This window comes from Oenanthe melanoleuca, chromosome 2 (assembly GCF_029582105.1).
Source record: "Oenanthe melanoleuca isolate GR-GAL-2019-014 chromosome 2, OMel1.0, whole genome shotgun sequence".
Classification (NCBI taxonomy): domain Eukaryota; kingdom Metazoa; phylum Chordata; class Aves; order Passeriformes; family Muscicapidae; genus Oenanthe; species Oenanthe melanoleuca.
Genome location: NC_079335.1, coordinates 45885708 through 45899392, shown reverse-complemented (window position 1 = coordinate 45899392; position 13685 = coordinate 45885708). Strand labels below are relative to the sequence as shown.

Genomic DNA, 13685 nt, shown 5'->3' with positions numbered 1-13685 from the left:
AAAATTCATACTGAAGAAAACGTTAAAGATTTCATTAGGCAACATAATTAAGCATTCATGTAGACCTTAGATTCACTTGAGCAACACAGCAAAATGAGCTTTAAACTTTTGAACACCATCTTCCCACTATGTTTTAAAATTTTCCAAAGATGCTGGCAAAATATTAGTTACAGTTTCTTAAAGACAGTGTATCAGTCACAGATTATCTAATCTATTAAGGAAAGAAAAAAAACAAACCAAGCATTTTGCCCACCACACAGACAAGGAAAAAAACCTTATTACAGTGAAGCTTTGCCACAAAAATTACCAAGAAATAAGAGATTTTAAGATCAGGGCACCATGAATCTAGCAGCCACTGCACTCAGCCAGCCCATCTATACATATTAGACTAAATTGCTATTAAATACTATTCTAAAATTCCTTCATTCATCAGTTATCACTGAAATATAGAGAAAGGACATATTGACATACTTTGAAATCTGAAAAGCTATTTTAGAAAAGGAAATAAGCCATACCTTCCACAGGAGACCTTCATATCGTCTCAGGGGTTTGTTGATAACCTGCACAGAAATTAAATCTCATATAGGAATAGCTTCAACTAGACAGCCTTGGCATTTTAAATTGATACAAAAGTTCCTACCTTTCCAGTTTTACCTGCCAGTATCAGTTTCATTTCTGTACCTTGAGCTAGATCAAGGGGTGTCTGATCTGTTTAGTAACAAGACAAGAATGAGAATTTGATGCAAATAATTATGTACTTTAAAATAATTTGTCACTCTTTACCCCATCAGTTTGGCCTCTACACTTACTTGGAATTGGGGAACATCAACTCTTGAGGGGAAGAAGACTAAAAAAAGGTATTGAACTTTAAGACACTGCACTGCTCACCAGAGTTCTACTAACTGCAGAAAGCCTGAGCCCTTTGCCCTTATTGATTTAAATTTGTTTTTAGCTTCCAGCTATAAAAACCAAATTAGGGCACTCATAAATACCAAGACAGAGGCATCTTTAAACAGAGGACAAGAACACAGTTTGCACAAATAACATCTGCATCAAGTTTTCCCCTTTTTGGTTTCATTAAAAGCCTTCTTCTGAGGAGTCATTTTGTGTTGGCCACTTTTCAATCTTGCTTTTTTTTTGTTATCTGTGTTCAATGTCTAGCATCAAGAAAACAAAAGCCAGGCACATTTCACTGTTAATACAGTCAGTAAATTTTCCAGAAATGGGTAAGCTTGGAAAATAAAAGGACATACAATAAGTATTTTGCTGCAGTTCCTCAGCTTCTTGCAATTTAGTCACTGCTTGCCTTCCTTTACTAGTGACACAAAGCCTGTAAAGCACTGTACACTATGTAATAAAGTAACAGCTTACCGAAGATGCTGAATTTGTGTATCCACTTAACATTTAACACACTTTTCATCTGGTACTCACCATTTTTGTTTTTTATTTTAGGATCTGCTCCATTTTTTAGAAGTTTCAATGCACAGTGCTTATGAGCACGGTAGGCTGCACAGTGCAAGGGCGTGTTCCCCATCTGATCTGTACAGTTGATATCAGGTGGCTTGCGCTTGTTTAACTGGAAAAAACCAAAGTTCTGCTTACTTATCAGTTTTCCCCCCTCTCCAGATGCCATAATCTCTCTTTTGAAAATTAGTTGTTCGTACTAGGATCCTTCAGTGTAGATTTGGCAACAAAGAGGGCATTTAGCAAGTGTTATGACAAGGGCAAGGACTGCAACAATCAAACAAGACATTCAGCTGGAGTAAGGAGCTTCAGTGTTTTGCCTGCTATACCCCTTCCACCTCTGCTGCACAATATGGACACATTTTTCTGCTCAACTGCACAGTGCCAGGGGAAGTTGCCCAGTATTACAGTTCAGTCATTTATACACTAGAATGGCCCTGCCCAAATCTGCTGCTCTTCATAGAAGATTCCCAGGCACAGTGCAGAAGCTAGCACAGGCCAGTGCTAAATCCAGAAAAAAATTGTGCAGTCACTCTGTTTCAGAGAATAAGAACTTTGTCAGGGTGTCAGACCTGCCAGTCTCAATGCCAGATATCCTAGGCCATTTGGAGCTCCTAGTATAGGCAGTCTGTTACACAAACAGTTTTGATGCATTCTTCAGTCTATTAAGATAAAAGTAGCTATGTAACCAGGGAAAAACAAACAAACAGAAAACAAACAACACAAACTAAGTATTACTTGCACACAACATAAATGTTTTGAGAAACTGACCCCTTCAAAGAGAAGGGTCATTAAGCATGACACTGCTAGCTACCCAAAAGCACCACTACACTTTGTACTCAAATATGTGGATACTGGACACATACATGGGGGCTGAACTGAATGATCTGTAGAGGTCCCTTCCAGCCCAAACCATTTCATGCATCACTTAAGCTCACAAGCCACAAGATGGGAGTGCCTTAATAGAAAGGCTAAGGTACTGATAAGCAGCCTTAGGAAACCAGAGTCACAAGGGCATGACAACAATTTTTGAGAAACTCAGTTTAAGTACTCACATTATGCATATGCTATCTTAGAAAAATTACTCCATAATAACAGAATTTCCATGGCCACAATTTAACATCACTTGTATGTATTTCAGAAATAGTCCTATAAGGGATAAACCACTATAGCTGTTGTTTACAGATCAACTGGAAAGAGAACAAAAGGCAAAAAGAGGGAGTTTGTGCAAGTATGCCCTCATTAACACTGTAGTCAAATATTGCATTCCTGAGGACTCCTAAGCTTTAGCTCTTTCCAACCAGCTGTTTTACATTTACTTTTTCTTCCCACTTCTTGCCTCCACACCTTTTATGCCACCTGCCTGTGCTTTCAGCACATTATGCCATGTTACAAGGGAATATTTGGAAGAAAGTTTCATGCACCAATTCATTGAGATAAAAATCTCTCCAGTCACTTCAGGAAACGTACAGTACATTTTTGAGAACTCACAGGAAGAACACACTGGCTTTGCCTCAAGTAGACTGAAAAGCCTGAGTTAAGGTTCAGCTGCTGAAGATCTAACTTCTAGTAAATAACATGTTCTGATGTTAGGTGTCACTGCAAAATCACATGTAAGCAGCTAAAGTTTCACGAGTATAATAGTTTGCTAATAAAAAAAAAAATTAAGTAGGAGCAGAAAGGCCTGAATAATCAGTAAGCAAAGTACAGGGAATTCAAGAGCTAAATGGCAGTTCTGAAGAGCTACAGATATTCTGCTCATAGGTATGAACCTAAGGGTAGGAAAGTCACAGGGGTTTACACCATAGAATTGTATTTCAAGGAACACCTGTTAATAATTGACTTAAAACTGACTCCAGGTCAAAAACATGACAATACTTTGAAAAGTTTTAGAAGTCAATATATAGCTGTCTTCACATATACAGAGCTCAAAGATAGCAAATATAAAAAAAGAAAATCACTTAGAAGTAAAAATGTTCACAGGGAGAATTAAATGCTCATGCACAGTTACATGCCACATGAGAGAAAGCAGAGTTCTTTAATGACAGATTTCTATAAGGAGCCACTTTTTTCTGATTCTTTTTTTCACATAAGCTTAGTCAGCAGACATATAACAAGTATTTAAATTATCAAAATCAAGAAGAGATCACTTATGTCAGTGTATTAGTTGCAATTAATACAATTGTGCGGTGTATTAATGCACTATTTTTCCACACTTTAGATGCTGTGTACAGCTCTGGTTCTCTGTCCCTTTCAAAGAGGACAGTGCAAAAACTCCAAATAAGACTTACAAGAATGACCAAAGATTTAACAAGAGTTTCCATGCAAGGAGTTAGAAAGACAAGTGCTCTTCAGGTTGTAAGAAAAAACTTTAGAAGAGGGAAGTAAATTGAGAAAACAGGTGTTCGCGTCTGGCTTCTAAGCAGAAAAATAAAGAACATCAAATATCTCAATATACAAATCTCTCATTTGTGAATTTTGATGCCTGAAAAGGCATTAATAAAGGTGCTAAGTAGGTAGAAACCGTTCCATACTGCATGTCTTACTTCCAAGGACACTCATCAGGAGTCCCAAAAGCTTGAGTTCAAGCACTGGGACTCTGCTTCAAAACCCAGCTGGATTTGGTCCTGAGCAACCTGCTGTAGTTCATCCTGCTCTGCAAACAGGAGCAGGACTAGATCACCTGAGAGGTCCAGAGGCACCTTCCAGTCTTCCTGTGATCTGCTTCTGCCACCATCCTGTTCATCTGGGATTACTATGAGTAATACATATACACAGTTTTCAATTCCTGCTTAGAGGAAATTGCTGTGCAGATGACTGTCCATTAAAAACTACAATGGATGCTAAGGACAAAGAGCTTGCTTTCAAGACCAGACAGGCCACACTGTGGTGAAAATCTAGGCATCCATGACACTAAGGCATCTACAATAATATAATAAGCTTATCTCAGCAGACCACAAACCATTACACTGCTGTTTACAAGTAACTAGTTAATTCTTTCTAAAGGATTTTAAAACACTACAGTTTAAGTTGAAAACCATTGGTTTTCCAAAAAAGAGGAAAATCCTTGAGAGTTCAGCACCTTACCAATGTAACATGGGGCATGGTACTAATATTCCAAAGTAACAGACTTTGAAATGCAAAGCACGGTCATATTTTGTTACATTAGCATTATGGATTGAAACACTTGACTTGAATTCTTACCAAGGCAGTCAGTTTCCCTGTTTCCCCCTCTCTTGCTGCTCCTAAGAGGAGCTCTTCCAGTTTCCTTTCTTGTGTCCTTTCCACTGCTATTGAAAAAAAATTAATAAAAGTAAAGTCAGTCTCAGTAAAGTACATATGAAGTACAGCATTCAAAAAAACTATAGCAAAACAAGAGAAGCTAGAGTTTGCAGTATTATTTATTTGGGACGGGTATAAACAGATTATTTACTCAGAAAAGTCTGCGTCAGAGAAAAAATATGTTCAAAGCACATAAAATTTGACAGATGTACAAGTTTGTATACACACACACATGCATTATTATTATTTTTTCAACACTTAAAACGAAGCTCACTCCCTGCAGAAGGGAAAATGGGAATGATGCAACACCCTCATCTCAGATCTTCCCTATGTTCTTTCCAGCCTCTCTTCTTATCATCCGACCAAAATTTTATTCTTCTCTAGCAATCAGCAGATGAGCAGTGGAAACGAGTTATTTGTGGATTTGCATGTAGAATCAGAAGAGAGATCACTTCTTACATGCAATCTGTGGTAGTGGACACAGAGTCCATCAGTATTTAAGAGTATTACATAGTAATACCAGGAAGCAACAGTTTTTGAACTCTCCAAAACTATAATCAGTGAACTAGATTAGTATTTGGACACCATCTGCCTCATCTCTGACACCTGTGAGGCCATGGAGGAAACAAGGGGAAGGGTTTTTATTTTTTATGCCTTTTGACACCATGTTTAAGACTGCAATAGCAGTCCTAAATCTGATCCACAACTGGGTCACCTTTGCAAACTCTTCAGAGTTTTGCTCTCTAATGATTTGGTTGACACAAAGCCATTTACTATTCTTGAATTTTGTCTCTTCCAGCGAGCCAAGGCTTTCACTGCCCATGTACCATTCAAAGCTGTAGAAAGGACTGAAGGAGGACTGCAATAGCTACCTGAATAATGCTATTTGTACTCATAAACTTAACTCTTGAGTCACAAAAACCCCACTTTGTCAGTACTGCTGACAAGAACCAAAAACTATGACTATTTTCTTTCTAATAACCAAATCTGAAAAGAAAATTCAACTGAGCTTCTGTTACTTGAAGGGAAAATAAACCAGCTTTTAGAATGCATGTTAAAAAACCCCCAAAACAAACTCTGACCTATTAAAGTTACCTTCCAACATATTCCTTATGTCTCTGTCATGAGTAACTTCTTTTGCAGTCTCTCCACTGCCATTAACAATAGAAGGATCAGCATTATGTTGCAAGAGTAACATCACCACCTCCTGAAAAACAATTTGAAAAACACTGCTTATCTGTCTGTGTAACTGCAAGGCCACAATCAGGCTTTCCAGCCATTGACATCCTGTAAGATGAGCTTTGTAACCAATGGCTTCTCACCACCGCTGGTTTCTCATGAAAACAGGAAGGGATGTTTTAGAGAGATTGAAGACTGAGACTGACTGCAACCTTTCCTCTCCCATCAGACAGGCTGAAGGAATCAACAGGAGGTACAGCTCACCAGAATGACCGTGAAAAGCTGGTATACTTGGTGTGAATGCTGAATTTGACAGACAAAAATTGCATGATTGGCTCTTTTGACAAGACAATAAGTAGTCACTCCTTCTGAAGGGCCAAGATGTTACCCACAGAGTAGTACTAGTTTTGGAATGATGGTGCCGTGGGGAAAAAAAAAAAAAAAAAGAAAAAAATCAAACTAGTGTTTCATTACAGAGGCCTATAAAAAGCTCTTTATTTCTAACTGACTATGAAGAAACAGCACTTCCAGATACCAAATGGGCCTGTGTCCCCTAATTTAAGAGATTTATTTCCCCTCCAGAAGCTACTAAGATTAAAACAATGTGGTTTCTCTCTGCGGGTTTTTTTTGGACAGAGTTATACAAGCTAGGCAATGTGCCTAATCCTTCTGAACACACTGTACCAAAACAGACAATAAGTCATTTTTAGACACTGTAAAAACATCTTTTTGAAGTGATCTTATTGCTAGCACTTTCTTAATAATTCTACAAGTGAGGCTAAAAAAGCCACCGTACTTTACCTTACGCCCTGTGAAAGCAGCACGATGGAGCGGAGTGTCCCCCATGTCATTCAGCACATTCACATCTGCACCAGCCTAAACAGCAAGACCAAAAGACATCTGAATGTCCTTCCAACAAGAACTACATAGCTATTCCCTCTGACTGGGGAGAATGGGAGACAGGACACTAATGCAGACCTCATGGCAAATCAGACCAGAACTGTAGCACAGTTATCCTGGAAATAAGGATGAAGTATGTATCTAAGATTCACAGCCAACATTCTCTCAATTGTTTCAAAAGAGGAAACCTCCCTGCATTCTTCCAGCACTCTTTTAAGAGGGTATATGGAAAACAAGTTTAATACAAGGGGTGGAGGCTGTTGTTGTCTTGGCTTTTGTTTGGCTTGGGTTCTTTGGGGTTTTGCAGATATTCCTGCTGAATCTCTCTTCCTCTTGTCACACACTTTCTCCATACCTTTTTTCTGAAAAGAGGAGTTTTTGCCACACTACCCAGGCATTCTTCCAAAAAACCAAGAAATCCTATCTTTCTTTCATTAAGTATTTCTTCTACACCACTCTACTTAACCTCTCAAAGGGTGAAAGAGAGGGCAGGGCATACTTAACTTCATCACATATGTTCAGATCACATGATTCAGCCAAGTCATTGCTGCCTGCCTAAAGTTAACTGATGAACCTGAGTTCTGAACCTAAAGTTCCAGAGCTCTGTGTCTGATAATGCCTCCTTCACTTGTTCTTTGTACAAGTACACAGACACACTTATACTTGCCTAGCTTTCAGAACTGCACAGCCTCACTTATTTCTCACCTTGTTCTTTAAATAATACCCTTTCAAGAGCCCTATCAAAGGAACTAAAAGTACAAAGTCGCATGAACTTTTCCAACTCTTGAAGTTGGATGCTTGATAAATGCGTTAAGTGATAAAACTTTACCTTTTGCTTTAAGTAGCCCACTTGAATTGAAAATGGCATTACTTACTGAGCAAGTGTGTAGGCTAGAGAATAATTTCTCAAAGAAATCTCAAATTTGTTTCCTTTTTTAAAGTCTGGATTATGCTGACAGCTTTTATTCTTAATGAAATTCAAGTTTAGATTAGCTTTGCACTTGAGCCTGTTTATCACACTCAAATATGAAAGAGGGTCTTATACGGTTAAGGTTGAAGCCACCATGAGAGCAAAAAAAAAAAAAAATTCAGTCAGAAACCACAGAGTCACTGCATTTGCGCTTGTTGTGCAAGTACAAACACATCAGTTTTGATCACAGAAATCCATCGTTTCAAAATCCATCACATAGTTCATTATTTCACAGATGTTCAAAAGAAATGACTCAAACTGTATTAACCTGTGGCTGAAAGAAACACATACAAACTGCTTCACATAAAATTTTGTGCATACTTCTATGCACAATATAGAAATAGATAATGCAGCTTTTTTTGCATTTGAGACACCTTAGCCTTTTCCACTCAGAAACTGAAGTTGCCTAAACTTAAGTACTTTATGTACTACAGTAAACTAATCAAACTGTTGAAGTAATTGCATTACTAGTATTACATGCTGGCTTATTATATACAGATACCCACTAAGCTTCAAAAAAACTGAGCTTTCATGAGTGCACACCTATATATTGCATGTCTTTAGTTCTACATGCAGATAGCTACACTCCAAGAGAAAACCAGCTAAGTACCAATAATTGTAAAAACTGCTCAGAGTAAGGGCTGTATGCTACTGAATAGACTTCCACTGTCACTACTGTGGGTCCTTCTAAAACAGGCCTATCTTTGTGTCACAACAGTTATGTCTATATTACATGTACACAAACTGTAGGAGTGCCCGTGCCTCTCTGCAAAGCCTCCATTCTTCTATCACCTGAACAAACGTGAAAAACCTGAACAAACACTAACTGCTTCTATCCTTACACAGAGAGGAAAATAGATATATACCTTCAGCAAATCCTCTACCACAACAGCATGTCCAAAGTAGCAAGCAAGGTGAAGAGGTGTCCAACCCATATTAGATTTACTTCTGCCTAAAAGACAAAACAGGTAAATTAAGTTTTGATCACACAGTACAAGGTTGTCATGGGTGACCATTCTTCACAGTAGCAGAGGAACAAAGAGGCTGAAATACTACTATCAATATTACTCATATTATTTAAGTTACTAAATCAGGAGGCAGTTTGAGAAAGGTAGATTTAAGTCTAAAAAAGACCAAAACAAACAAATCCAACAAAATCAACCACAAAAAACCCAAACAAAAAACCCCCACAACCTTCTGAAAGGTAAAAGTCATGTTGCCTGACTGAGAATAAAACTTTTCTTTGCATGTAACACCTTTCAATACTAGCAAGAAGCTTCGGTTAGTTTCATTCTTCATTCACTATGAAAAAGGCACATGCAAGCACATTTTTCTATTGTTTATCAAAAAACTCTTTGGTTTACACAATTGAGAGGTAAGACAACCCATCTTTCAAACAAAGGATTCAAAATAAAATAGGTGAAATAACCTAATGTTGAAGCTTTTTGTCATCAGTTTCTTTCTTGCCTTGTGCTTTACTCAGTTTTAATAAAGACAGCCTCACTAAGTAATGTGCTTTGAAATCTTTATGCACAGTAGAACTCAGGTATCATCTACAGCTCTAAGTTGGTGATAAATGAATGAATGATAAAGCAGAAGAAGCAGGCACAGAAATGACCATGCAGAGGAAAATATTATTTATGCTTTAAAGAACATTTAAAACATGACCTGGAGGACTGGCTGTATAAAATTCAACAACTCTCCTACAAACAATTATTTAAAAGCAAGATATTAAAGCATTAAATATTACTAAAATTAACAACTCACTTTACTTTCCAACTGCAACACTCAACTGTATTAAGCAAAGGCAACCTGTGCTTTGTTTTTACTAAGCAACACACCCACAGCATTACAGTGTCACCTAAAACCTATCATCTTTTACTTGGAAGAAAAACGAAAATAAGGCAGTAGAAATTGTTTTGAAATCACTGCCACCATTAAGTTTCCCCTGTCATATAAGCTCAAGTACTGAGGCATGGAACATGTATGATAAGTTTGCCCTGAGGAAACAAGCCACAAGGACAAAGAAAATAAACTGTTCATCTTGAAAGTTCATAATCTTTTCTGCTCTCATATTAAAAATTAACATTAGAATGTGGTTCAGAGCTGAAATATTTTCTCATTTCTTATAACTGTTTTCAGTTACCATTCCTGCCCTTTATTGATAATTTCTTTTGTAATTTGATTCACTGTTTTTTTAAACTCCTGTTGTTCCCAACCCCAGATTTAGATCTTTCCCTCATGACAGTCTGCCCTACAAGAGAGTTCCTACCTATGTCATTGATGGGCCAAAGTATCACAGAAGAAAAACACTAATTCTGGGGCTATTTATGCTGGATAACATACTAAAGGGACTACACTCATCCCTCAGTCCAGCAGGGAATAAGGTTCATTCAAAGAGTACAAAAGAGATCTGAGCTGCACTGAATTCATACAATTAGACCAGAACAGTCATTAGTTAACAGCACTGACAAGACGGGGTTGCTGCCAAGGAATTCAGTAATGAAAAAAAAATAACCAGGAACCTGTCCAGATTTGTAGTCCTCACTGTATAAAGTCAGGACAGGCCCTTGTTCTGATCCACTCTGAATATTTGCATTTCAGATGTTAGCTGACCATTTATTTCTCAAGCTTTTGAGGTGTTACTTCTCTTCAAAGTGACCACAAGTGTTTGTACTTTTTTATTATTACACTAGGGAGAACGCAAGGATAGGAAAAGAGAAATAATGCAATTCCAACAAAATCCATAATTCCTCTCCCTCTTACACACACCTCTTTGCTTTAATGCCAGTTAACTCCAGGTCTCAAGTGTTACCATTTGTTTAGAGAAAGGAAGTAATTTTCCAGCTGTGGGCTGCTAGGCCACTGTGCAGTCATTCAAATGTGTATTTTACCATAACAGACTACTGACCATTAACCTTACCTTACAGAGTTTTTACTTTGCAAATTCCCAGATATGCTATTTTCTTGTATTTAAGAAGAATGGGCCAACAAGAGCTGGCCTTAAAAAACATTATTATTTTGGATGAAACCTGGGTTTGGTACTGTTTTAATGCAGATTCCTTCTTTCCAAACCAATGAACTGAGGAATCCAAAAAGAGAAGTTCAGATCATTTGGCTGGATTTCCCTCAAGCAAATCCTGCCTGTGAGCACTGACTGGGTAGAATACAGTCACAATACAGTAAGTACAGGAAGCCTGCATTTATTTTCTCTTCCTTCACTTTGGTTGAAATTGCGATGTTTAGGATCACTGTTGTCAGACTTGACACTTAAGAATATACAACACACACAGCCTCAGATGTAGCTCTCATCTAAAAAGACAAGGAGAAGATGTGAAAGATAGGCTTTGACACCAAGGTACATCAACTTGCCAGACGTATGGCTACCAAGGCACATCTTGCAGGAAGTTTACACCACCTCCAGTACAGTCTCCCACCTGCTCCAGAAGCACTTTATTGCAAGCCAAGTGGCACTGTTGTATCAGATGCAAATCCTGAAGGAACTGATATGGCACTGAAGACATTCCCCATACCCTGACTTTCTAGGGACATCTAATATCCGAGGTAAAGAGACAAGCACAAGAGGCTATCAGGAAGAGAAGGAAGATTAAGGGCTGCAATAAGACAGTCTGCAGTGTGTACTTTAGTTAATCATCAGGTTGATATGCAATTACTATCTGGTGGTAACCAACAGATCAGAACTTGTAGCAAGACATAGTGGTTGGGCTAGTGAGGAGGCAGAACAGCAGGGCCAGTTATACAGCAGAGGCTGTTTGGCCTGAATTTGTCTTAGACTGTTTCCAACACTCTATGGGATCAAAGTGAAACAAGACAGTCTCAGAAAAGTGACAGCAGAAGAACAGCATATTTAGGTCTGAAGTTTCACACAACTAGAGCAGTTCCCCCAGATAACACTAATTACACTTCTGTGTCCTCTGACGTTTAGAAGAATTGAAACTTCAGAAGCAGAGATTTCACAGCGAACAAAACCCATATTTGGAACTAGCTTAGGTTAAAAATAGTGTCACAAGCACATTTCCTCTAGCTTCCCAATAGCAAGCAAGTATTAACTATCTGGCATATACTGCTAAACTAGAAAAACAGCTAAGCAACAATTTCATTACCTCAGTCTCTTCTATGATGCAGACTTTCTTACCAGAGACCCATTTGCTTGATATAATAGATGGCAGATTATGCCATTTCATTATGCTTTCTTGACTTCAGATTATGTGTAAGAACACAGAGACACTCTGAAATCTCTTCTAAGGAGACTTCAGGAACTTATTTATGGGCAGTGTTGCATGAATCTTAAGGTACTTTTATTCCAATTGTTTAGTCACTACACATCTTGAATATTTACCAAGGTTATACTTCTGAGGGTGGAGGACTTCAGCTTAATCAAGGTATGTTTGGTTCCCCTTTAAATTATGAACTAGCTCCCCAATAATGAAGTAGAAAGGCCTTGGGTTTCACAACTTCTTTTTCTAAGGTGAGTACATTAACCACTAAGAAAACACAAACACGGCTGAGTAGTCAAACAAAACAATAAGTAAGCTGATGATTAATAATGAGACTTAAGAAAGGGATAGAGTTTGTTCAGGTAACAGGAATCCCTACCCTCTAGGGCAAGGTGCTCTCTTCTGTTATGGTTGAAAAGAAGCACAGCTGATCTCTATCTCCTCTCCCTCTGTAGCACTTCCTTCTCAGTGCTGCTAAACAGTTAAATGCTGAACAATGGAATACCAGCCTGGATAGAAAGAGTGGGATTCAACATCCACATCTTGGAAGCAACCAGAAACACTCATGTAAATAAAAAGAAAGAAGATACTAAAAGAAATAAAAAGAAATAAGATACTAAAATAACAAAGAAGTAAGGTAGTCTGCAACCACTAGCAAGCTTGCAAATCTAGTCCCAGTTTGAAGTTTTATTCACAGCAAGTTGCTGAGCCACACCTGTTAGCTGCACATGAGCAAAACCTCAGTGATGGCCAAAGACCCACACAGACCAAGAGCAGTCTTAGTTTCTTTTCCCAAGTAACCTAGGAGTAAGAAGTATACATTTGTCCCAAAACTTTTTGCAAGTGGCAAGAAATGTAATACTTCTACTTTGTGATGACAAAATATGGGCCTAAAAATACCCCAAAAATAAAAAACCCTTATGCTGAGCAGAGCACAAATGACTGACCTGATCTAATCTTCTCTGCAGCCCTGATGAAAGCTATTTGCCTCCCTGAACAATCCCTGGGCACCACAATCTCTTTTGTTCAGTATTCTAAAGTTTCAAAGTTGGCATAAGCATGAACATAGGCAAAAAGAGGTACTGATTCTTTGTCTTGTTGACACTTCTAGTGTCTGTGAATTATGCTGTTTTTCTGTACACTGCAACTATCAATATTCCTTTATCTCTCCCCTGTGCAAACATACCCTTAAGTCACAGTGTAAAAGCTATTTAAGTGGGCTTTTTATTACTTTGCTGAACACTCCAAAGAAAGCAAGATTATACTATCACTATCAGTTTCATTACATGTGACTTCAACAGCAAGATTACAAATATTTGAGTAAGGCTACTAACCTTTACAGTTGATATCAAAGCTTATTTCTCCTTTGTCCAAGGTATCCAACAGCTGTTTAACTTCTTCAGCATTTCCATTTCTAGCATCATGGAGAAGCTGCTGTTCTGCTTCCGTAGTCATCTCTAACAAAAGATACAAAAGAAGAGATTTTGCAATCGGTTATACTGCTGTAAGTTATGGCTTAAAATTACATCACTTTTCACTGTTATTTAATGCTAACCCTGGTGTGAGAAAGATAACTATTGTCTCTGTGGAACACACTTAATGAGCAAGCTGTTGCAACAGTCCAGCACTCAGGCTACTAAGAAGCATTAAAA

At 38.0% G+C, this 13685-nt stretch overlaps 1 protein-coding gene across 2 annotated transcripts in view; it reads right to left on the bottom strand.

Annotated features, from left to right (window-relative positions):
* OSBPL1A (oxysterol binding protein like 1A) overlaps positions 1-13685 on the bottom strand; it is a 75760-nt gene that overhangs the window by 56614 nt on the left and 5461 nt on the right. The window contains exons 3-10 of one of the 2 annotated variants that reach the window (XM_056483606.1): positions 13368-13490; positions 8662-8747; positions 6727-6801; positions 5842-5953; positions 4669-4754; positions 1432-1576; positions 641-708; positions 516-560 (exon numbers count right to left, since the gene is read on the bottom strand). In XM_056483606.1, coding sequence (XP_056339581.1) covers positions 516-560; positions 641-708; positions 1432-1576; positions 4669-4754; positions 5842-5953; positions 6727-6801; positions 8662-8747; positions 13368-13488 — 738 coding nt within the window. In that variant the 5' untranslated portion in view covers positions 13489-13490. Of the gene's footprint in view, positions 1-515; positions 561-640; positions 709-1431; positions 1577-4668; positions 4755-5841; positions 5954-6726; positions 6802-8661; positions 8748-13367; positions 13491-13685 lie in introns of those variants that run through there. The other variant, XM_056483607.1, reaches the window with a different exon arrangement.